This window comes from Propithecus coquereli, unplaced genomic scaffold, assembly GCF_000956105.1.
Source record: "Propithecus coquereli isolate 6110/MARCELLA unplaced genomic scaffold, Pcoq_1.0 Scaffold10, whole genome shotgun sequence".
In the NCBI taxonomy this organism is placed as follows: domain Eukaryota; kingdom Metazoa; phylum Chordata; class Mammalia; order Primates; family Indriidae; genus Propithecus; species Propithecus coquereli.
The window spans coordinates 11302589-11326970 of record NW_012133858.1 but is presented as its reverse complement, the minus strand read 5'-3'; the positions used below and the strand labels follow the sequence as shown (position 1 = coordinate 11326970).

General features: G+C 43.0%; 1 protein-coding gene across 1 annotated transcript in view; it reads right to left on the bottom strand.

Annotated features, from left to right (window-relative positions):
- Positions 1-24074, bottom strand: part of MB21D2 (Mab-21 domain containing 2) — a 155298-nt gene extending 131224 nt beyond the window's left edge. Inside the window, exon 1 of the mRNA XM_012640294.1 lies at positions 23565-24074. Within this exon, the coding sequence (XP_012495748.1) occupies positions 23565-23775 (211 nt within the window). The 5' untranslated portion in view covers positions 23776-24074. The remainder of the gene's footprint in view (positions 1-23564) is intronic.
- Positions 24075-24382: the final 308 nt, after the last annotated feature.

Genomic DNA, 24382 nt, shown 5'->3' with positions numbered 1-24382 from the left:
GAAAGCCTGGGTTTTATAGGGGAGCAGGCTTATCATTTAATGCCTGATGGGGCAACATGACAAAAAGTAAACCTGAGCTTCCTGCATAATAATTTTCTAGGTATTGAAAAAGTCTGATGCAATCTGTTCTGTAAGTGATTATTACAGAATAAAAAACCTACCTATAAAGTTAACAGTTGGCATACCATGCCTCTTCCTGACTGCACAGGTACAAACTCATAAATTCTGAAAGCCATGAAGCAAAGTGATTGTGCTATCTTATAAAAAACCTTTGAAACAAGTGAATTTCAGCAAAAATGATACATGCTCTAAGACTATGGCATTAAGTCATAATGGCCATCATAGTGTCCTCCATGGCAGGTGGTTATTGATATAAGATGTACACACCTCCAGAAGTCAGTCCCTAAATATCAGGTCCAAGCAAAGCAATGGAAAGAGGGAGAATGATGGTTTTAAATATTAATAAGAAAAATTCAAAAACTGTCTTGAGTGGGGGAAAAATGGTGACATCTGCTATCCAAGTCTAAAGTCGTTGTATTTTTAGAGGTCATTTTTATCATTTATTAACAGCTTATCTCAAAGAAGAAGAATACCACTCACGGGAAGATGAAACCAAAGATTAATTTAAAATACAAAACACATATCATATTCTGACTTGTACAGAGTTTCTCTGGAAGCATTCTTGTCAAATTAATTGGGTGAGCCACTTTATCTCAAATAGGTAAATTCCTAGCTTGATATTTCTAAACTCGCTATCTTAGCACGCTCCCCAAGTCAGGCAACTTAATCTTGGACATAGACAAACACGCATCCCCCCACCTCTACCTCACCACAGATCCATGTCAGGAGGCCTTGGTGTCAGAACCAGCTCTATACCCACGGCTGGTGACTCTGACCAACCACTCCTGTCTCTGGGCTTTCATTTCCTGTCAGTAACAATGAGGGCTGCCATTTTACTTACGTAACCACTACATGTCAGGCATTGTGCTAAGAATGTTTTATACTTACTTTAAGCCTCACAAACACCTAGTGAATTGCCTCATGTCAAGGAAGTTAAGACTTATGGCAACAGACAGGTAGGAAAAGGCAAAGCAGGCGTTCAGACCAAAGAATGACCAACCCCAAAGACCTTGCTCTTTGCTCTTTCCATCGGTGGACACACCATTAGTAAAAGGGTATTGAGCCTGGTGATTGCTAAGAGCCATTCTAGATCTAACACTATTCTTTCCAGATAGTTCTAATCTCCAAATTCCAGAACCCCAGAAGTCTGAACTCATCTTGCTCTTGGCTAATCATTTGCCTCTGGCATGCCCCTGACAGGGAAGGGCAGGGGTGAGACACTGAGGCATGAAAGCTGCATCTGGGTAGCTCTGGCACTTATATGAGGAGCCCTTATCTCTGTTTTTATCCACCCAGAGTTTCACACATAGCTGGAGCTCTCTGGCATCCTGCCATCTGCCTGTTGGTGCACTTGCCAGTCCTCAGTTCCCTTTAGTCAACAACAGAAATCATCCCCCAGCCCGCGTCCAGGAAAAAGTTTTAGAAAACAGCCTATGACTAAAAACTGCAAACTGTCTAACATGCTGATATTCTGCTTGATGTTTTATGTATATTACAAAAATAAAGTCTCAAAACTCCCCATATTTATTTATTTGTTTATCCAACATACATTCTGTATCCAGGCACTGTCCTGGGTGCTGAGACATAAGATTAGCCATATTTACATGTAGATAGAAAAGGCTCAGAGAGGTTAAGTGGTTTGTCGAGCCAGGTACAAAATAGCAGAGAGCAAAGATTCAAAAAGTTTGTCATAAGCTTGAAATGATATAAGGTGATAAAGTTGTCAAGACAGCTCCAATAATTTGTTGGCTCAATGCTCAACAACATACAAAATGCTTTTATACACATTATCACATTTAACTCATCAAATCTATAATTTGTCTTAAAGAAAATATTATTTCTTATATTCCCAATTGCTGGGTAGTACAATAAAAGTAATTTTGTCAAAAATAGGTCTATGTATGTCCCTTTTAACTTTTGATGAGTCGCAGACCTTCAAGTTAGGGAGATAAAGCCCTTCATCACTTGCATAACAGATTAAACCTAATATGCCCATCTACGCAAAAAGTACCATGAGAGCAAGTCTCCTCACAAATAGCAAATATTCTATTACCCAATTAAGCCTATTTCTTAAGCTACCAACTTCAATTCAATTCAGCATACATTTACCGAATTTCTTCTCTGTGCCAAGATTTAATTATTTTTGTATCTTACATAAAGGATACACTCCTAAGACCTCAGTCTGGTAGTTAGGTGGGAGATGGATAAAGGATATAGGGAGAAAAAGCAAAGATTACATCCAGTCTAAAGGGAGCAGTTTGGTGCTGGTAAGCAGATAAGTGAACCCCATATTGCCACAAGTTTTCATGAGAAATCATAAATCCACATTTTTATATGTTCACCTGAATTTGTAGACATTGCCATCTAATTCAATCATGTATTTGTTTTTAGTACAATGAGGGCCAAAAAAGAGGACTGCAAGACAAATTCAGTCTGCAGACAGCTGATTTATAACATCTGTATTAGAATAATTAATGTAATAGAAGGAGAACAAGAAAAGCATTATAAGAGGCACTGACTTTTTCTGTTTCTAAACTGGTAAGAGAACAACAGGGGGATTTGCAAATCCACTGTGAGAGAGCAAAGATGGTAAGAGCCTCTCAACTGCAGAACATTTTCAAGGACTTCCCTCACAAGGCTACTATGACACCAAATGACATTGTTTAACATGGTGCCTGGCACCTAGTAAACAGTCAATAAATGTTAATGCTTTTATTATTATTGCTTTTATCAGGACAGGAAGAGCTCAAATGGTTCTGCCACACCAGGTGTGTGACCTTCAGTAAACTACTTGACACCTTTACCTCAGTTTTCTCATCTGTAAAATGCACTGGCATAGACCAAGCTTCAGTAAATGGCAGCTGTTTTTATTGTTATAGAGGTGACCAGAAGCCCTTCCCAAAATCAAGTGGGGGGGAACCTCTAAAAGCTGTGAACACAAAAGTTTTAACAAATTATGTTCAAACGGTTTAACTTCACTTTAGGCATATTATTTAATCCATCTGTACCTTAATTGGTTTGTAGAATGGGAAAAAACAAATCCATTTACTTTATATAGTTTAAGGGTAAAAGCATTTTGCATACTATCATGTGTCAAACAAATATAACAATCATTTGCCCAAATATTAAGTTATAAGATTTCTATTCCCTGAAACATACCCATGAAACCACCTGGAAGCACATGTAGCCAGTGGCATCTCCTTGTTGCCACTTTAAGAACTGTGCTAAATATCACCCTCTCTGCTCATATCTGTACAGCCCATCTTCACAGCTCCCAAAGTGCTTTCACACCCAACAGGCTCACTGGTCCTCACACCCACCAGTGAATGTGACTTCAGATCATTTTGTCCTCATTTGACAGAAGAGGATTTAGAAACTGGGTCTTTGAACTCATAACCCAAAGTTCATCCCCATGCATCACCCTGCCTGCCTGTGGTAGCACATAAATGTCAGGGAGAAACGCCTGGGGGGGAAAAAATCACAATTTAGGAGCCTGCTGAACTGTTTTTAATTTTCAGTCATTGCTTATGAATATGGCCAGTACAGGCAAACTCAGGGCTAATATTATAGCAATCGAAAAGCAGAGCATAGCTCTATAATTAGCCTAATGTTGCTAATAGAAATACACAATGGGCATAGAATTATGAACAGAGGGGGTAAAATTGTATTAGACACCTCTGAACCTTTGAAATTGTATTACTTAGAACCTTGGCAAATGAGCAGTAAGTATTTAAAGAAGATTAAGATGAATTTCCCTTTTGGTGTCCTGCTTAATTTGCACAACAATATTTGGCTGTCACCTTCAATGTAAACTGCTCAGAACCTTCTTGTTCCCTTCCCAGGTGCAGTTACACTCCGCTGAGCCAGGAGCCCAGAGCTTTCACATCACCAATATCAGCAGGGGCCAGGGTACCAACCTCCCAACAGGGGCCAAAGCTCCCCTAGAGTTTAATGAGTCACCCTTCTGAGAGCCACAGCAGGGGATCTGGGATTCCCCATGTGACAAGGGACATGATGTCATTACTTCTTCAAATGAGAACAGAAACTGCTCTCCAAACATTCCCTTGAAAAATAAACCACAGCCTCCAAATCAACCACGGGTAGCATATCTGCACATTTAACCCAGTATTTCAAAACAAGTTTTGATATCAGTAAGAGAGAGATGACTCTACTTACGGAGTCTTTAAAATCATAGACGCGAAAGGGAAGCCTAATTTCCTTATTTTATACGTAGGGAAAGTAAGGGCTACAGAGGGAAAGTGACTTGCTGAAGATGACACAGGAAGTGATAGAAGAAGGTTGCAAATGCCCTGTGATTTTATGGGAAAACACTGCATTTCCTGAAACACCAGGGAAACGTCCTTAACACTTAGCACCGTTGAGGTGGGTGTCACTACCCATTTCTCAGGGTCCAGCCCAGGCATTCCTCCACACCCAAGCACCATTCTCCTTCCCCACCCCAGGGCTTGTTTTCCTCTCCTCTTTAAAGAGCCACCTTCTTCTTCTCATGCTTTGCCCTATCCAGGGTCTTCTCTACCACCTGGAGGCTTTGGAATAGAGCATGGTCTTCCCCAGCTTTCTGCCTAATACTCACCCTGGCTTTCCCTGCAGATGAGCACACAGGCTATTTTCACCTTGGAGGTCTTTACCTCTCATCTCAACAGAGAGGCAGCAGGTAATTGGAGCCACAAACCCAGGAATATTTAAAAGCTGTCAGAATCTTACAAACACTTTGCCCATGGTCCATAATGTACAGCCTAATCTTTTTCTGAGAAAGCGATTAGAGCTTCCACTACTATTCCTGAAACTGGGAATGACGGTCCACCCCTCCACCCTCCTCCATGCTTTGAGAAGCCGTCTTCTCTTTCCCATCCAGCTCCCCATTTCTCCATCTCCCTCCTGAGCAACAGGAACGGGCACTCTAACTAGCAGTACACCCTTCACAGGGTAGCTATCCCTCAGGGAAAGACTTCATCACAACACAAAAGGTAAGATCAGTAAGACAGATAAACATTCCCAAGCTCTTCTCAGTCTCTCTAAAAAGATTCTTTTGGTATCTAACTCATCATCGGCTTGTTCACCAACCCTGTCAGCACAACCAGCCAGTCACCAAGTCCTACAGAACAGGACACAAAGGCGGGTGGGGGGCAGGGAGGGGCTGCTAGGGAATCTCTCCACAGCTCCCTCTTCTCAAAGGTCCTGGAGGAGCAGAAGTCTTAATACCTTTACTTACCCTCCAATGCTCACCTTCTTCATTTCAACAGCAGGTGCCCAACCTCCATCACCACCTAAATCCTCAAGAGGATTAGCGTCATCTTAAATTCCACATGCAGACTCTTGAGCGGGAGTTCCACACTCTCCCATATCCAAACATACATCCCAGACACCTCCAAGTCAGGTCTCCTCTGAATTATCTCCCTCTCTTCTATTATAAGTAAAAATTACTAGTATCAGCGTCAGATTTAAAACCTCGACTTTATTTCAGTTACTTTAATTCAGCCAAGCAAGAGGTTTTCAATCCATGCAGCCAATCCCTGTGGAATGGCAGAGCCCCTGTTCCCCTCCTGAAGGCCCCCTGAGCTTGGGTTACAGAGTGACTGGAATAAGCATCAGGTTGGCCAATCCTACACACTTTTTGAAATGTTTAGGAAACCATTTTAAAGAAAAAAAGATTTCATTTAGTTTCTTGGAAAATTTAGCTTTTGTTTATTTATAAGACATTAAAAAAAATCACTAGGAGCTTCATTCTACCCACTCAAACTGCTGAGCCAAACTCGTTGCATAAACAATCATGGTGTAAATCATGCTAGACCTTTACTCAGACAACTTTATGCTACTGTTCTGTTCACTGGCTGACACACTAATCCTATTTGGGGAGGAGAGAAAAAGTAGATTTTTAGCAAAAACATGGGAGGGAAGGGCAGTGTTATGTACTGAGTTGCTCATTTAACATACTATACATGCACTAAGTTAATCTTAAAAGCAATCCTATAAAGTTGGCATTTCCTTCAAAATCTTTAAAAACTAAAACAGACTATAAAATTAAAAGATGACACACATCCTTCTAACACTGTTTTATTGACAAGGAAACTAACACTCCAAAAGGACAGTTTGCCCAAGTTCACACAGCTATCCCACAGGAGACTCAGGTCTGCCTCGCTCCAGAGTCCATTCTTTCTTCCCACTACAACACCCAGCTTCCTTCGTGTTTATTTTCCTTTTGTGTGGCATCGATGCCTACCCTCCCTTGCAGATCTAGAAGGACAAAAGCACTGGTATTGTTCATCTCAAACAACGAAAACTTAACACAGAACCTCAAATTATACCTACATGAATATTGCCGCTGGAGACGAAATCTTCCATACTAGCCCAATATCCCATTAGCAGTTCACGGATATTAGCAACACCACAACAATTACCATAAATGCTTAGTAACTGAGTATCTCAATAGGCAATAATCCAGCTATAACTCTTTGACATCCGGAAAAAAGTCCCAGCTTTAGGATGTCTTGTGTGTCACTGCAGGAGCTTGCTTATGGCTGTGGAACCCTTAGCAGGAGCAAAGGACAGGGGACGAAAGGCACAGAGCTGCCTCCAGACACGACTGGAGTAAGAAATGGTAGCACAGAGAAAGTGAGGGAAAACCAATAGCTCCCTTCTCGTTATTTCTAAAATGAACCATCAAGATGCAACGACAAATAAATTCCTCTGTGAGAGAAAGAGAAACGAGAAAAGAGAAGATAAGAAAATTAATAACAAATGAGTTCTGTTATAGTAAACGGTTTTCCCTCAGTAGACCAAATGGCTCTGTGGGATCCAGGAGTATTTATTATAATGCGGTAACAGATGACAAAACTAGGCTCAGAGAGGTGGCATAGTTTGTTCAAGCTATTCAGTAACGGCGGGAAGACAAGGACCCAGGTTTCCTGACTCCTGGCCCAGGGTTCTTTCTGCTCACAAGCCTCTGTGGAGATTGATAGGAGGCTTCACTAACATAGGAGTTAAGCCATTAGGTTCTGAGTTCACATTCTACCAGTAACCAGCAAGCACTGTGACAGCCTAAGTGGCACTTCCAAAGGATGCAGCTGCTGTTCAGTACCAGGTGATTATGGCCATACAGGAAATACGGCCTAGTTCTAATTTTTCAAGAAAAGTTGGAAATTTTATTTTGTGAAAAAAGTCTCCCAGCTTTTAAATGTTTGCTCCAAATTTTTCAAAATATCCTGCTAGTCAATCCAACACATACATAGGGGAAACTGAGCCCATAAGCAAACAGTTCTAAATCTGATGTATGTAAAATGAAAGGCCAATACCAACAGCTGGTTCCTGAGTGAACGGCCACAGTGGCATGGAGTTACTGTTGCTATAAATCCACATGCCCACCAAGCATTATCTCTCATGCATATATACTACTATGTGTCAATATATATAGATGCTATTAAGATAAAATTCAAAGTTAATTTACATGGTTAACTAAATTCATAGTAGCATTCTTTACCCATTTTTCCCCAACAAACTGATAGCAAAAATATAATCACCACCATTTGAACCCTCATAATTGTTTTAATTGGAAAAAAAAGATTCTCATATTGAGAAAAAGTTGGGAATAATTTGAATAAGTAATTTCTAAAGATTCCATTTTTATAATTTCATGATTATATGCTATGAAGAGGTAGGAGACTAGGGAAGGAAGATAAGTCCCCAAAACATTCCAAGGTATATACTTAAAACTCAGCACACACGGACATCTCAGCACCTCATCATGAAGTATACCACCCAAGTACACAAGTTCAAGAATGAAGGCAAAATAGCCAACAAATCAGCAATATTTATTGAACCACTTCCAAGTATTTATTGAACTGTTTTTCAGGCAAGTTAAAAAAGACAATGACAAATGCACAAAAGGCCATCACTGAGCTTCTATGGCAGTGGGAAACATCCGATATTAATAACAAATAATTACAAATTCATAACTGATCAGTTCTACTCAGGAACGTGTGAAGCTAGAAGGCCCCTTGAGGAGAGTCTGACCTGTTCTGGGGTAGCCTGAAAGGCATCCTCAAGAAGTGATGATGGGACTGAGCTGAGATCTCGTGGATCAGTAAGAGTTAATGAGGTGTGTGTAGGTGTGGTGAGATGGGGCATTCCAGCAAAGGTCTTGGTGGACAGGTGGGGTGGGCGGGGTGGGAGATTATGGTATATTCAACGAACCAAAAGGCCAGTGAAATGACAGAGTGAGAGCCTCTGAGATTTGAGGACAAGGCTGAAGAGGCCATATGAGACAGAGAGTATTGAGGCCTTTTAGTCACGTTTAGAATGTCTGTGTTTTTACCTCAACATACAGCACAATGTCAGTACTTCAGACAGTGCCTATCTCATAGCAGGTGTACAAGAAATACATGGTAAAACTAAAGTGGTTGCAGGAGATGAAGCTAGTGACATGGGCAGGAGCTGGGTCTCCGAGGGCCTTGTAAAATAGACCAAGGAGTTTGAACTTTATATGCGGAATGGTGGGCTGCCCCTGAAGGGTTTAGGCATACTTAAAAGATGACTTGGCATGGAGAACAGATTGAAAGGATGCAGGACTGGAAGCAGAAAACCCAGTGAGGAGATAATTGCAGCAATCCATGAAACAGATGGTAGTGGCCTGGCCTAGCATGGTAGAATGGAGAGAAGAAAACAGAGTCCAAAGAAGAAAGCAGAACTAATAAGACTTGGTTCCTTTTCAGATTTAGGGTAGGGAGTAGCCCAGAATGGCTGCCAAGTTCCTGTCTCCAAGCACCTTGGTGAATGGTAGTGTGGTTGACTGAGAAGGAGCAGGTTTAGAGCACAAAGTCACTTTGAATATTCAACTTATGTCACCTTTGGGTCATCCAAGTGCAGTTGCCAAAGAGGCAGTCAAGAGGTCTGAGCTGAGACCGAGGCTTGGGAAACTGCAGCACAGAGACAGAAATGGCACTTTAAGATAGATCAGAGAAAGTGCTGAGTTTGGACAAAGGGATACAAGTCCATCCTTTACATGGAGATAGAGAGAATGGAGAAAACCAAGAACCTGTTGCCACGGAAGCCAAGGGAGGGAAGAGTTTAGAGGAGAGATTGGTCAGCAGTGTCAAGCTAGAGAAGGAATGCCAAGTCATAGTTCCATGTTCTGGTTGGTTTTTTCGTTTGGCAGGTTGTTTTTCCTTCACAGTATTGATCATAATCTGTAAAGCCTTTTTTCCCATTGTCCGTCTCCTCCTAAGACTGTATAAACAACCTGAAGGTTTGTTCCCCCACTGTATTACTACAGCCCAGTAGAAGATGTGTCACGAGAAGGTTCTCCAAGGTCTCTGTTGAAGAACTGTGTGAAGAATAAATACAGGAATGCTTTGGGAAGGAATCAGTATTGCAGGAGAAACTGCAGATGGAAAGAGCAGCAATAAAACCCGGGAGAAAGGGCTGACATGTCAGAGATGATGGGAGTACGCTTGGTTGGTCTTGGATGACACAGAGATATTCAGTAGATCATTTCTCATTAATCTCCTTTCCCAAGAACCAGAGATTAAAAATTGTTCTCCCATGAGTTTCTGCATTGCCCAGATGGATTCACTACTCTAGGATGTTTCTGTTCCTACTACAATTTTATTGCCAGAAAACCATGAGTAAATAGGTTGGGAATGAGGATTTCAATTCCAATCCTCTACATCACGAGGACCAGGATCTCAAGAAGCTATTTCATCCCAATGACTGATTTTGTAGCGTAATGCCAATTGCTCCAGTGCTTAAGACAAATCAACGCACAAACATCTGCCCTTAGAAAGCAGGGAAACTGGACGGGGGTTATTTACATTAATAAATAATTAGTCACTCTAAATTACTGTAAGAGTGACTTTACAGCACTAAAGAAGCAGATGCTTTAGTTCACATAAAACCCAATTCAATTTATAAATTTTGATTTCAAAGTAAACCTCTTAAAAATACATTTGAAGATTTGCTCCCCATTATCCCCACAATGATAGACTACATTAACTATGTCCTAATTAAATGTTCTAAATCTGGAATGAAACCCACTGGGGGGCGGGGGAAGCCTGCATTTTTATAAGACTGCCCTAATTTACTTAGCATCAAGGGCCCAGTTGACCTTTACACATTCTTAAATCAATCAATTAGCTGGGACACACCTTCTTACTTTCAAAACGAGGAGGCTGTGCATAGGATGAGATTTCATACAAAGGATTTTTCTATAAACAAAAACCACAAACATCAAAAGAATGTTTGTCCTGAGGGCTGCCAAGGAAGGCCAAATGATAGAAAGAAAAGACAGAACCAGGAGCCAGAACCGTACTAGCAACTCACTCCCAGGACAGCAAAACCACTCTCTTTCCCACCCCGCCCACTATCCCCTCACTTCCATTCTCTCCCTCAGTGTTTGGCACCACCTCACGTTTGTATGCCAGCAACCACACAGAACCCGGCATGGTCAGCTTTGAGAAGGTGCAAGGAGGGAAGGAGCCGGACTGCTTAAGGTTTGAATCCAGCCTATAGCACTAGCTTGAGCAAGGGACTTCCCGGCTTTAGTTCTGTATCTGTAAAGTGGGGATGGTAACAGTAGCCTCCTAATAGGACTGTTGTGAGGATTAAATGTGGTAATAATTATAAAGCACTTGGAACAATGCCTGGCAAATAATAGAGAATAGTTTCCTAATGTTGGCATTATCATTACCACCATCACTGTTTGACCTTGAGCCACTCACTGTTTATGGTGGGGTTAAGTTTCCCCATCAGTAAAATGATGGGGTTGAACGACCTAATCTCAGGAAGATCCTCACTGGCTTAACTCCTCCATAATTCTCTGAATCCTATTTACAACTCTCTAATCCTCCTAAGGCTTTGAGCTCTAAGACCAGCAACAGGAAGTGAAGGTTACGCTGGTTCTCCTTCAGGTCCCAGAGTTGTACCAGCCCTGGAGCTTCAACTCCTCCCAGCCACAAGCTGGTCCCAGAGTCCAGGGTCCAGCCAACCAGCCTTCCTTATTATAGATACTAACTGTTCAGAGATCAAAATATTCACCGTGCTACTCAAAGCAGTGCAAAAAGCACAAGCTTAAGAAAAGGACACACACACTTCAGAGGAAAGAAACCAGAGAAAGAGAGAGAAGGTACAATCAAAAGACCAAAGCAAACACGACAGACCAAAAATACACTCTGCCCATGAGAGTATTTATTTAGCCTCCTTCCTCTAATAGCAATTAAGAGAACTTCGAACTACAAGGCAGCTTTGTAGCAGGGAAAATTTTCCCTACCTTAAAGCACAGCCCTCTCAAAGTGACGTTCCCTCCTCTTCAAAGCCAGGCAGTCTTCCCTGGGGAGCGGATGCTATGGGAGTCCAGTGTCTCAGGGGCAAACACCTTTCTCTGAAAGCAGTTACTTACCCAACGTGTACTTAACCTCCATTCTGTCCAAAAGTAAAATGAGTGTCCAGGATGACCAGGCCCCCTTCCCTTCTACCCTCAGTGTCCACGTCTGTAAAATGAGGGTGAAGGAAGTCAAAGCCATCTAATTTTCTAGCAGCATTAAAGTTGCAGGAGTTTGCTGTCATGATTTCCACTCTGCATGGGAAAGGGGTTTTTAAAATGTTTTTAAATGAGGTTAAAAAAAATGGTTATCATCATTTGCTGTTTTCTGCCTGAAGGTAGACTTCTTGGGTTCAAATCCCAGTTCTATTAGTAGCTCTGACTTTGGGCAAATTACTTAACTTCTCTGTGCCTCAGATTTCCCACCAGTAAAATAAGAATAACAGTACCGGATTTCTCATAGTATTGTCGTTAGGAATGATCTAGTTAATATATATAAAGCATAAAGTACTTAGAACTATGTCTGGAACACAGTAAACATTATTTTGGTGTGGTTATCATTATTTACACAGTTACAAGGTTTTTCTGTTCTAAGAGAAAATTTATTTGGAACACAGCATGCGCAGAGCAGGCAGGCAGAAAATCTGTGTTTTAGTTATAATTGCCCCAAACTAGCTGTATGTTTGTTAATAAAGTACTACCCCTCTTTGGGCCTCAGTTTCCAGAGCAGACAGAATAAGAATTTCCCTGAAAGTATGCAGTTCAGACATGATATACTGACAGCCAGTGTTCTATTTGACCACAGTTTTAAACCCCATGACTTTTTTTATTTTATTTTTTTTATTTCAGCATATTATGGGGGTACAGATGTTTAGGTTACGTATGTTGCCCTTAACCCCCCCCCTCCAAGTCCGAGTTTCAAGTATGTCCATCCTTCGGGTAGTGCGCATTGCACTCTTTGTGCCCATGACGTTTTTTTAAAAATTGATTTCATTCTCAATATTTAAAAATCTGGAGGTTTCTCATAAAAATTCAAAATATCCAAAGTTCTATCAGCCCTGGCCCCTCAGTAGTGGTTCTTGAAGTGTAGTCCCTCAACCAGCAGCAGCTGCATCACCTGGAAACTTATTAGAAATGCAAATTCTCATGCTCCATCCCAGACCTACAGAATCAGAGGCTCTGGACGCGAGAGCTGGCCGTCTGTGTCTTAACAAGCAGGAGACTGATACACACTGAAGTTCAAGAACCACTGCAGCAGAGCAACAACTGGCAGGTGGTGAAGCGCAGTGGACCCCATTAGACAAGAGGGGCGGGAGGTGATCTCTGTTCACCACTGTCCCCCCTACTCCCTGTGGTCTCTGACTGACACTGAGGACTGGTCTGCATTCACCACGCCACCCACAGCACTCAGCTTCCTTATCATCCAGTCCCCGGGAAGGCCGCAGGCTCACCAGCTGTGATCGAGATGGACCACCTCTTCTTACAACAGGGTAATGAGCCCCCAGGCGCCGTATGCCAGTAGGATTGTGTTCTTCCAGTTCTGATTGTATGAAAAGCAGGCTGTGCACACCAAGGGCACAGACGAAAGAACAAACTGTTGAGTTTCCTTTATTAATCACAACACAATCCACACAAGCAGCTGCTATTAAGAACAGCTGCAGCTGCTAAAAGGGTGATCTTGAAGCAGCCAAGAAAAGTGCTTGCAGTTGAATACCCATCGCAGGCACAGGCACATGCACACTTGCAGCCTGTTGGCTTGGTTCTTCCTCCTCATCCTTGGTGCTTCTCTCTGGACCAGAAATCAGCTTCTTTCCATTCCCTGGCACAAGGTGGGATGGGATAGGTGAGAAGGTGGTTTGTGTTTGTTTGTTTAGAATTAGTATACTATAGAGAACGGGGGTGAGCTTCAAAGGACTTGAGTTTGATCCCACTTCATTTAGTGGCCTTGAGTGAGTTACTTAACTTCTCTTGATTATGGTTTCTTCCAATGTTAAAATGGATACAATAATAACACCTACTTCATAGGGTTGTGGTGAGGAGTAAATCAAATGATTACGCATATTAAAGTATTTTGTAAACTACGGAGGACTAAATAAAAATAAAGGCTTATTATCATCGTCCTATGAAGGCTGCAGTTTGACCCATAAATCATCAAATGTAGGACTCACTGTTTCTAGTTTACTGCTATCAAAGGTGAAATCAGAGAATCATATAGCCACAAAGGGCCTTTTGAGGATCCATAATCCAACTTCTCTCCCTTCCTCGCACCCCACCCCCCATCCCTGAAAGCTATTAGCAAGAGCCTAGTCAAAGGGTGGTCCCACCTGGAAAACCACACACAGGAAGCTCACTACATGCCAAGGCAGGCAGCCCATTTCATCATATGCCTAATCTGAACATAAACCATTCTTCCTTATAGAAGCCAAATCAGACTTGCTATAATTTAAGCAGCCTTAAAAGCTCCTTTCGAGTTTACCCTCCTGCCCCCATGGCCTTTACACCTACTGGTCTGTCTACCTGGAATATGCTTTTATCCAATCTTCGGGTGGTTGGCTCCTTCTTCTCCTTCTATTAGTATTTCAAATGTGTCTGCTTCAGGGAAGCCTTCTCAACCATTCTTCACTACATCCTACCTAGGTACACACCATCACAATACTCTGTGCTTCTTGTGTTTTCATAGTGCACATCCCTGTTTATTTGTATGCTTACCCTTGTTAAATCCTCCAGAGAAGACAAGCTCTATGGAGGTAGCAATCTTGTTTCTCTTTTTCACCACTCTGTGTACTCACATGGTAATTGCACCACGGTAATTACACTGCCAGGAGGTAGGCATGCCAACATATGTTGAATGAATTTATGAATTAATGAATGAACGCTTAACACCATGGTGTGCACATGGCAGACATTTAAATACTATTAATAGTTGGAAGAAACAAAAACCTAAACCAGCCTTATATCAACTCCCACTGCTGACTTGACTCAACTCAAAAACATTAACAGTAATCAAGTTTTCTTGTGTTGCGGAAAAAAATAAAGAAACAAATTGAACAACAGTTCCCTATGCCAGCTTTATTCAGGGCAGCACTGTCCCCAGTTATCTCTTTATCTGGAGCAGAGGGAAATCATGAAAAGGCACTTAAATGGATAAAAAACAGACAGCTGTTTCCTGGAGACAGGGCCTCACAAAATGGCACAATTACGATCTTAAAGAGATCACTCAGCTGGCAAGTACTTACCCAGGTCCATGGTAAACATGGTCATGGGCCCTAAGAACCAGGTGGGCAAGACCTTAAAAATAAGACCTGGAGGCTGGGCGTGGTGGCTCACGCCTGTAATCCTAGCACTCTGGGAGGCCGAGGTAGGTGGATCGCTCAAGGTCAGGAGTTCGAGACCAGCCTGAGCAAGAGCAAGACCTCGTCTCTACTAAAAACAGAAAGAAATTATTTGGACAACTAAAAATCTATATAGAAAAAAATTAGCCAGGCATGGTGGCACATGTGTGTAGTCCCAGCTACTCAGGAGGCTGAGGCAGTAGGATTGCTTGAGCCCAGGAGTTTGAGGTTGCTGTGAACTAGGCTGACGCCATGGCACTCATTCTAGCCAGGGCAACAGAGTGAGACTCTGTCTCAAAAAAAAAAAAAAAAAATCAGACCTGGAAAATGCATGTCTATGAGGCTTGTACCTAACCTACCCATTCCACTCTCAGTCAGACTCACCCACTGTATACCCTCAGCTCCGGAGGGAAGCAGAGAGGCCCAGAGGGGAAGGAAACCTGTCACCCTTGCCTTGTCTAAGACTACAAAATCCATGAATCTGAGGGTAGAAAAGTCAATAAGCTCTTTGCACATGGTATGCTCAACAGCTAGGTTGAGTATCATGCTACAACGTAAGCTGTGACTTCAAACTAAGTCACATCACCCCCCAGAGTCTCAGTATCCACATCTGGAACTGGAAGTTAATAGTTCCTACACAGCCTTTCTCAAAGCCTCACCTAAGGATAATACCATACCAGATATGAATATGTACTGTAATCTATAAAGCACTGTGCAAAGGTAAATGATTATTATTGATGGTGAATAATAGCAGTTTATAACAACAAAGAATTGCTACAATTTGGATCCCAGAGTAAGCATCTGAACACTTGGAGGATGACTGATAGGCATATCAAACACCTTAATGGGAAAGATAAAGGACACCTTGTGCCTGTTCTACATTCTGTACAGCCCTGAGTATGGGCATGCCCAAGGCCCAGGAGCACCCTAAGATGCCTGTGCAAGGAAAAGTCAAGGTCCAGAGGAAAGGAAACATTCCCATGGGTCCTGAGTCGCCATTTGCTGCTCTCGGTCAACAAGCTACAGCAATCATGCTGGACATTTCTTAAATTGTCCTGGGATAAGTCTTAAGGCATATAGAAATGTATAAAAAATTCCCCTACGCCCTTCTGCCCCAAAAGAAGATAAGATCAAGATTTTTCACTCCAGAAAAGATGATATAGCATAGCTTAATAGAAGAGAAAAATCATAAAGAGAGAATGTCAGAAAAGTGCTCATTTCTTAAATAGAGCCTGGAATAAGAAGCTTCACAGGGAAAAGCTCTTTTTAAAGAGTAACTCAAGTCACTTCACACTTAGTGAGCACCTATTAGGTCCATGACCCCACTGGGTGCTGCAAAGATAAATAAGGCAAGGATTCTTTATAGCATGGGAAAGAATGTGCTAAGGGCCATAAGAGAGGACCAAATATTAGGAGAACACAGAGGAAAGGTAATTTTTTTTTTTTCTCCTTGGAGAGATACAAGAAGTCTTCATGAGTCAAGAGGAATTTGAGCTGAGAGAGGAAAATAAAGCAGAGATAAGATGTCAGAAGGCCATCTGTAGAAGCTGAAACCCTTAACTGCTTCTGTGACATGGAGCCTCTTGACAGGCTGGAGAAGCCTATGGACCCCTGCAAAAAATAGCATGTTTAAATGAGTATGATAACATCACACAGGATTTCAAAGAAATCAGTGTTAAAATACAAAATGCATTTTAAAAGTAAATTTGTGATAGAGTACCACACATGGCTATTATTAATAATACATTAAATAAAATCTAGCAGCAAGTTTAATAGCTACAATTTTTTGACATATGGGCAATAACCACAATGTGAAATGAAAATACCTATGATTTCTATTGGCAACAAAAACATAGATACTACTAATACTACTATGGTTTTCTACCTACATTTATAATGGAAGGAAATGCTATATTTCAGTTAGGGTTCATAAAAATAAAGATGTCATAATTTTCCCATTCAAATTCACAGATTCCATGTTAATTGTTTCCATGGACACAGGTTAGGAAATCCTGATAGAGAAAAGAGCCTAAACAAAAGAAGAAAGTGAGAAATATGGGATGTGTTATGTGACTGTGTAAAACATGCAAAGAGACAGGTAGGGAGCGGCACCAAAAGGCAGGTAAAACCCTCAGAAGTCATCAATGTGAGTGTTCATCACCCCCAAATATTAAATCACAGAATGTGCTCTAAGTTCCAGAATGATAGTTTATTTTGAAATAAAAGGAAATGAATGAAAGAAGCTAAAAGAACATCATTCCACAGGTTTCAAGTTATAGCTCCTCTTTTAAACTATGGTAGGTAACAGCATATTAATAAATTTACTAAAAAAACACATATCTATCCCATATGGTCCCTGTTATATAACTGTACATGTAAGTATGTATGGTTATAAGCATGTGTATAAACATAGATGTCTAGAAAAATGCACATCAAAATATTAATAATGATTAAAATTTGTGAGTGATTTTACTCTTTGCTTTGCATTTTCCATCATTGGAAAATGAGCAAAAAGAGGCTCGAAATAGGTTAGCAGACTTAGGGTAACACACGTACCACATAGTACAAAACAGAGCTGGTACCAGAACTCAGAAATTTCCTTCTTTTGTACAATACAAAAGCTTTCAGATTTAGAACTGAACGCTCCTGAATACATGAAGTACATATAATTATTAACTCCAACTTACATATTCAGTAACTGAGGCTTAAAGTCTAAGTGACTTATCCAAAGTCACATAGCAAATCACTGGAGAAGTCAGAGGTAGAATCTGGGTCTCCTGGCCCTCCTGACCACAGAAAGTTGTCATTGTTAAAAGCAAGAGCTTTGTATCATCGTGACCTTGGTTAAGTCTCAGCTATGCCACTTACTTGCTGGTAAACTTGGACAGATTCCCCAGTTTTTCCAACCCTAGGGTTCTTTGCCTCAAAGTGTTATGTGTGATGATTAAATGCTACAATGAGGTAAAGCCCTATTACAACCTCTGATAGAGTAAACACCCTGATCTCAATCACAATGCCTCCCGGCCTCTGTCCCGTCCCGGTAGAAGGACTCCAGTATTACCTTCTAGGAGCCACTGGACAGATCTGCTCAGTAGGGTCAGAAGCTTGGCTCTAGTCTCAAGTCAACCAGAATCATGCTCACTGGCTTGGGAGCAGCAGTGCTGGACAGAGAGTGCACGGAATCAGGCCTACCACGGGACAGGATGTGGAAGTGCTGAGCAGCCAGTTTGGGGATCTCTAGAGATTCCAATTCAATGGATCTGAAACGGACCCAGAGACTCTGAATGGTTGAAAAGCTTCCCATAAGAGTCAAAAGGGCTAACATTCAATGACAGTTTTCAGTGTTTGACAAAAGGGAATTTAACATTTCCGTGAATACAAAAGAGGCTCACCAATTGTGAGCAATGCCTTATCCAATGGGTGGCACAGTGAGGAATGCTGGGAAGATGTGGGATTGTCAACAGCTCTAGGGCTCTCCTGTCAAGAATGAAGGACAGCAACTGCCCGGAACCATGGAGGGAGAACTGAAATCAATACAAACTAGCACAAAAATAAATGTTTAGAGGGATCCCCCTGCCCTAGATACATAACATTTTCAGAGCTGGAACAAACGTCAGTGATTATCTTGTCCACTATACAGATACTGCACATGAGTAGCTACAACTCTAAGGAACTTACCAAGTACTTGGAGGCCCACAAAGCAACAATTCACAATAAATATTGCTCAGTGAATTCTTTAAAAGAAAAGTGGCAAACACTGCAAAGGCAGGACTTCATAATGGCCTACTCTGGAGATACAGAAAGTGCCAAGGCCAGGCACGGTGGCTGGCACCTGTGATCCCAGCACTTTGGGAGGCCTAGGCAGAGGATTGCTTCAGTCTAGGAGTTCAAGACCAGCCTGGACAACATAGCAAGACCCCATCTCTACAAAAAATTTAAAAAATTAACCAGGTGCAATGTGTGCCTGTAGTCCCATCTACTTGGGAGGCTAAGGCAGGAGGATCACTTGAGCCCAGGAGTTCCAGGTTGCAGTGAGCTATGATCAGGCCACTGCACTCTAGCATGGATGACACAGTAAAACCCTGTCTCTAAAAAGAAAAAAGAAAAAAGAAAAAAAAATTAAAGTACCTAAAAATACGGTATGTCCAAAAACACTCAGAAATACCACACTACAAGTTTAAAACTTGGAAGCAGCCATGTGGGTATATATTGGCCTGGAAGCAGATAATAGCCAGCAAACTATTTTCCTAGAGTTGGTCGGCAAAGGAAAAGGGGGAGTGGTCCCCAAAGACCGTTATAAATTTCTCAAAATTTTTGCTCACCATTTTGTCCTCAGAACCCTGCACGTTGCTTGGCAAACACTATTACATCCATTTAAGTATTTGTTGAATGCCTGAAAGAAAGAGGGAAAAAAAGAGGAAGAGACAGAGACAGATAGGCAGATGAAAAGAAATTATCCCTCCTACAGACTAAGCAGTAGTATTTTCCAGGAAGTGAGGCCTTTGGTTTATCTGACCCAAAAGTAATGGAAACTGATGGCTAGTACAGTGAAAGGAACATGAACTTTTTAGTCAGAAACACTTGGGTTCAAACTCAAGCGTGGCATAAGTATATGACTTCTTTGAGCCTCAGTGTTTCATATTTTAAAAAGGGTAACACCACCTACTTCACTTCCAAAATAGGCATGATGATACTTCTCCTTACAACGCTGTGGGAAGACTACATGAGCTATAGATTGCTGCAAAGTAGTTAGCACCACAGTCAGCACATAGTATGAGCTGAACAAATGAGAGTGCATGTTGGAATTAATCATGCCCCCTACAGGCAGAGCCAATATCCTCCTAAACTGCCTCAATTGCACTCCATGGTTCTTTCTGATGCCAAGCTGCAGAAATAATTTCAGTTTAAGTTCACTAGATTTTCTAATAAAGTACATTTCTTTAAATAAACAATAAAATCATGTATACACTCCTTTTCAGTTAGCTAAGTAATTTTGCATTCATTCGTAATTCCGAAATAATGCACGATTGTCATCCATGCTTAATAGATGAAACAACTAACACCACACAAAAGGCAGACTGGGACTGGCACTACAGATTTTAACATGTCATTATAATGACCATGATTTTCTCAATCAAAAATTCTAATAGGTGATCTCATTATGGAATAAAATATTGAACTCAGAGTGCTGCAGAAATCAGAGCTACTTGTATTATGCTAATATTCAGCTGGAATCAGAAACAAAATCCTGAAAGAAGAAGTAATTTTTTAAAAATGAAGCCCCTCCTCTGGATTTCATGCATCCATTCCTAATAGCCTCAAGTAGGAGATGAGGAACGTGTTTTAGAATAAGACTGATCTGAGTTTTAGTAACATCTCTACCATTTTTTAGCCATATCAAGTTTCTTAACCCCAGTAAATTTCAATATCCTCACCTATGTAATGGGAAAGCAATACCTACTCAAAAGGCTATGTGAAATTTTTGGCCCTGAGAAGGTGATTAGTAAATGATTAACTACTGTAATAATCATGCCATGGTACGGACCGCTTGGTTGGTAGGTTAGGTGACTGCTTGTCTCCTCCTCCAGCATCTACATACCCCCTGTTCTGCATCTGTTCAATGGGGACACAACCAGCCTTCATCTAAACTCACCAGGGAATGAAGAGAACAAAAGAGCTGGTGGAGACATTATGCAAATACCAAATATTATTAAAACATTAATGAACTCTGGCAATTTCCCTGAATTTTGATAAATGGTGTTTATTATGCACTGCCAGCCTCTCACATAATTTGGGCTCTCAAATATTAACTAGATAATAACAGCAATCATTCTCCTAAAAGACCAAGGTATAGAGAAATAAGGAGTGAATCTAGATGACTCCAGCTAACACCTGTCTCCAAAACATCAGAATTTCTGTGCAAAGAACAGCAGTACAGATCACAATAACCACCAGCAGGCTCAGATCAACCCCACAGTCTGTGCAGAATCCTGCTTTGATAGGACAGTGAGGTATCTTGGTGCTGACAGTTCATTGATTACGACAACTGTCTGCCACCCCTCTGCTCTTCTGTGTAAAATTGCCTACAAACTAGACAAAAAGAAAAGGGTCTGGGAAGCTGGAGGGGCTTCAGTCCAGACTAATAATCTTATACAGAAGGACAGCAGCATGCCCCCTACCCTCCACCAACCAACTGCCTGAAATTCGAGGCACCAGCATTACCTCAACTCCATTAAAGAGGCTTGTACCCAATTCTTTGGCACTTAACTCCATGTGAGAGGATAATGATTTTAAGCTGCCAACAATCCGCAGGTACAGCTCAGATGCAGAACAAAGCCAGGAGGACTCACTCCCTACAACTCCCAGAAATGAGGGCCTAGTGCCACACAAGTGACACCCTAACAAGCTGGGGGTCATTTAGACACCTCGTTCCCATATTCCTTAAAGAACCAAGGCTGTGGCAAGTGAAACAAAGTCTACAAAAAAAGATTTTGTTTTTTAAGCCAAGCAAAAATCTGCTTTAGAAAAAGTAAAACCACACTGGGACCCTTGCCGTCGCCAAACCTTCACTTGTCTAGAGCAGCCAGCACCTCATGAAAGGGAAGCGAGGAACTCACAAATGAACGCAGCACCACATACAGGCAAGCTCATTTCACCATCTGCCTTCTAGTGTCCAGAGGGGCAAAAGGCTTAAACGACACTCTGCTGAATTTTCTCTCCTGCAGGTGGAAATACCAAATTCCCAGGGGGCAAGAAAGCCTTCTCTTGCAAGGTCAACTAAATAAAAAGAAATAGAAGCAAATCGTTTACCTGTCAACACAAGGCCACCTATGCCATTAAACACATGTGTAAATTAAGCACCCTAGAATAATTCGCCCTTTTATACTTGGATAAAGGCTTTGCTAATTCAGTGTATCAGCTGTGGGGTTAGCATAAAAGTTCCTAATGAGCCAGGCACCTAAACTTACTGCTCCCCATACTCTCCCATTTTATGACCCACGACTATCCTGACTGGTTGTCACCCAGCACCTTTCTCTGGTGAATGACGTAGGGCAAGAACCAACAGCACTGATGTGGGGGCTGTAATAACACAATGGCACACTTCCATTATTTATGCCAAAGAGAAAGGCTGTGATTAAGCAACATAAATAACTGCCCTCAGCTTTCTGTGTGTAGCCCCACCTTTCTGATAATCACGGTGGTGGTTTTCACATCTAGAAGCTTTGTAAACTTTGCAGATTTTAAGCTTCCCTCTGAAAGCTCACTTCCCACCAGGTTACATATTAAAAAACAACATTTAATTCATCTAAATAGTTGAATGATCGAATATCTCAACAAAGAGTTTTTTAACCCAATACACAATCTAGGATACACTTGGAGAGTGTGGAACAAAAGGTTAAAACCAGCCAAGATTTTTAACATGCTTCATCCAACTTCCTAAAGCATTAATACTACCGGCGGACACACGTTCAATCTGTATCACTCCCTACTTGGTCGTGGGGGGTGGGAGGAAGAAAACCTAGAGGGAAGAAGGTATCCCAGGACAGAACCAGCGGCAGATAGCCAGCTGAAATACAAGTAGACTGCGGGAGGAAGGCAAAACCTGTGTCTTCCTCTGGCCAAAAGACCTTTTCCAATCAAATTTTTCTATACCTAGAAAATTGGCTGAGGATGTATCTGTAGAGCGCACACACAGACACGCGTTGAACAGCGCTACACCCGAGGACCAGTTCTGCGGAATGTTAACGACGGGCCACGTACTGCATGACAGCCAGGGTTCCACTGGTGGAGCCATAAGCTACATCCGATGCTCCCATCAGCGGACACTCATACCACACCTCAGTAGCAAAAATCCCGACGGCAAGACACCTGGGGAGGGGTGGGCTCTGTCTCTCGGGCCCAGCTCAAATTACTTTCCTCTTTCAGGACTCAGGTGAGAGGCTGGGATGTGGGAGTGGGCGGCATATTTCAACCCCGGACTTCTGGCTTGGGAACTCTGGCCACCTCTCTCGGCCAGCACTAAGACTATAGACGAGGAGCGGGCAGACGCTCCTTAGCAGCTCGAGCTGGGTACCCGGTCATTTCCGAGCTGAGAATTAGGAATTCCGTGCTCAGCAAGAACCCCAGAGAAGCTCCGGAAATGCTTCCGATCGCTTCAAAGGGAAGCCAATTTGCAAACCAAAGTTGCAGGAACTCCGGGCGCCCAGACTACTTCAGCGGGTTACAACGGAACACCCAACAAGTTTGGCCACCGGGGGCTTGGCATGACAGCGCCGCGCCGCCAGACGAGAGTAGCAACTTGTCGCTCGGGCCCGGAGCCAGAGCCCCGAGCTCCCTCCGCACCCAAGACCCGGCGCTGGGAAAGCTCAGATCTGAGTCTCCGGGAGCCGCGTCCTTTAATTGGAAGGCGCCTCCGGGTCTCACCTGGACAGCGCTGCTTCCGGGGGCTTCCCCCAACAGTGCAACCTTGCACCACGAACACCTCACTCACCTGCCTGCCCGCCCCCGGCGGCTGAGAAATTAACAAAAGAACAAGCGAACTGGGGAAAAGGGAGACCCGGCGCAAAGTACAGTAAGGAGGGGAAGGCAGGCAGCCAGCCGGCTTGCGGCGGAGAGAGAAGGGAAGAGGCGGAACAGAGATCGCTTATACCCCAAGCACCCGGCTCTGGGAAGGAAACCGAGAAGGAAAGAGCTCGAAAAGGGGGAATGGGTTCTCTACTCCGCTTCCCATCTCTCTCTCTCACACACGCACACACACCTCCCCCTTCTCTCCTTCTTACCCAGCATGGAAAAGATGAAATCCTTGGCTGTGTGGATCTCCAGCGCTCTCTGGTCGTCGTATTCCCGCTGGTCGTGCTTCGTAAATTCTTGGATGAGTTTGTTCAATTCCTCCACCCGGGCTCCCGACCTGAAATCCAGCTCCGGGAACGTAGGCTTGTTGTTACAGCCCAGGGAGGCTGCCTTGCTGGCGGTGGGAGCCGCCATCTTCATGCAAAACGCGCCGAGTAGCAGCTCCGCGGCAGCGGCGGCACCCACCCCCGCCCCCCACCCCGCCCCCCTGGGCCTCCTCCCCTCGCCGGCTCCCGGGCTGTGGCCCCGGCCCGTGGGCGGGCTGGCGGGCACTCCGCCGCTCCGTGCGCTCCGGGCGTCCTGGCTCCGGGAGGAGCTGGACTGCAGCGAGGGTGCGTGTGTGGCCCCGACACCCTTTTCTCTGGCCCCACGCCCGTCCCGATGCTGCGCGTCCCTGCTCTCCCCTGGCCCTCGCTGGCAGCGAAGACAGCGGTCGTAAAGCCGACCGTAGCCTCCCCCCAGGGCGAGGAAAGTGAAGTGGAAACAATGTGAAATTCACCAGCTCAGAAATCAACAAGCTGCCGGCTCCCGTGTTACGGAGCCAGCACCAGCGTCCCCATTTAAAGGGACAGCGCACCCAGTGGAAGGAAAAATAAATAAATGACAGAGGTCTGCGCGCCTATGCCACTTGCCAATGTATACTCGGGAAGACGTGCGAGGCGTGGATAGATTTTTTTCTTCAGAGCCCACCCCCCTTTCGGGGCAGAGCTTGCTAAGCGCATTCAAGGAGAAGGGAGTCTTCCTCTGT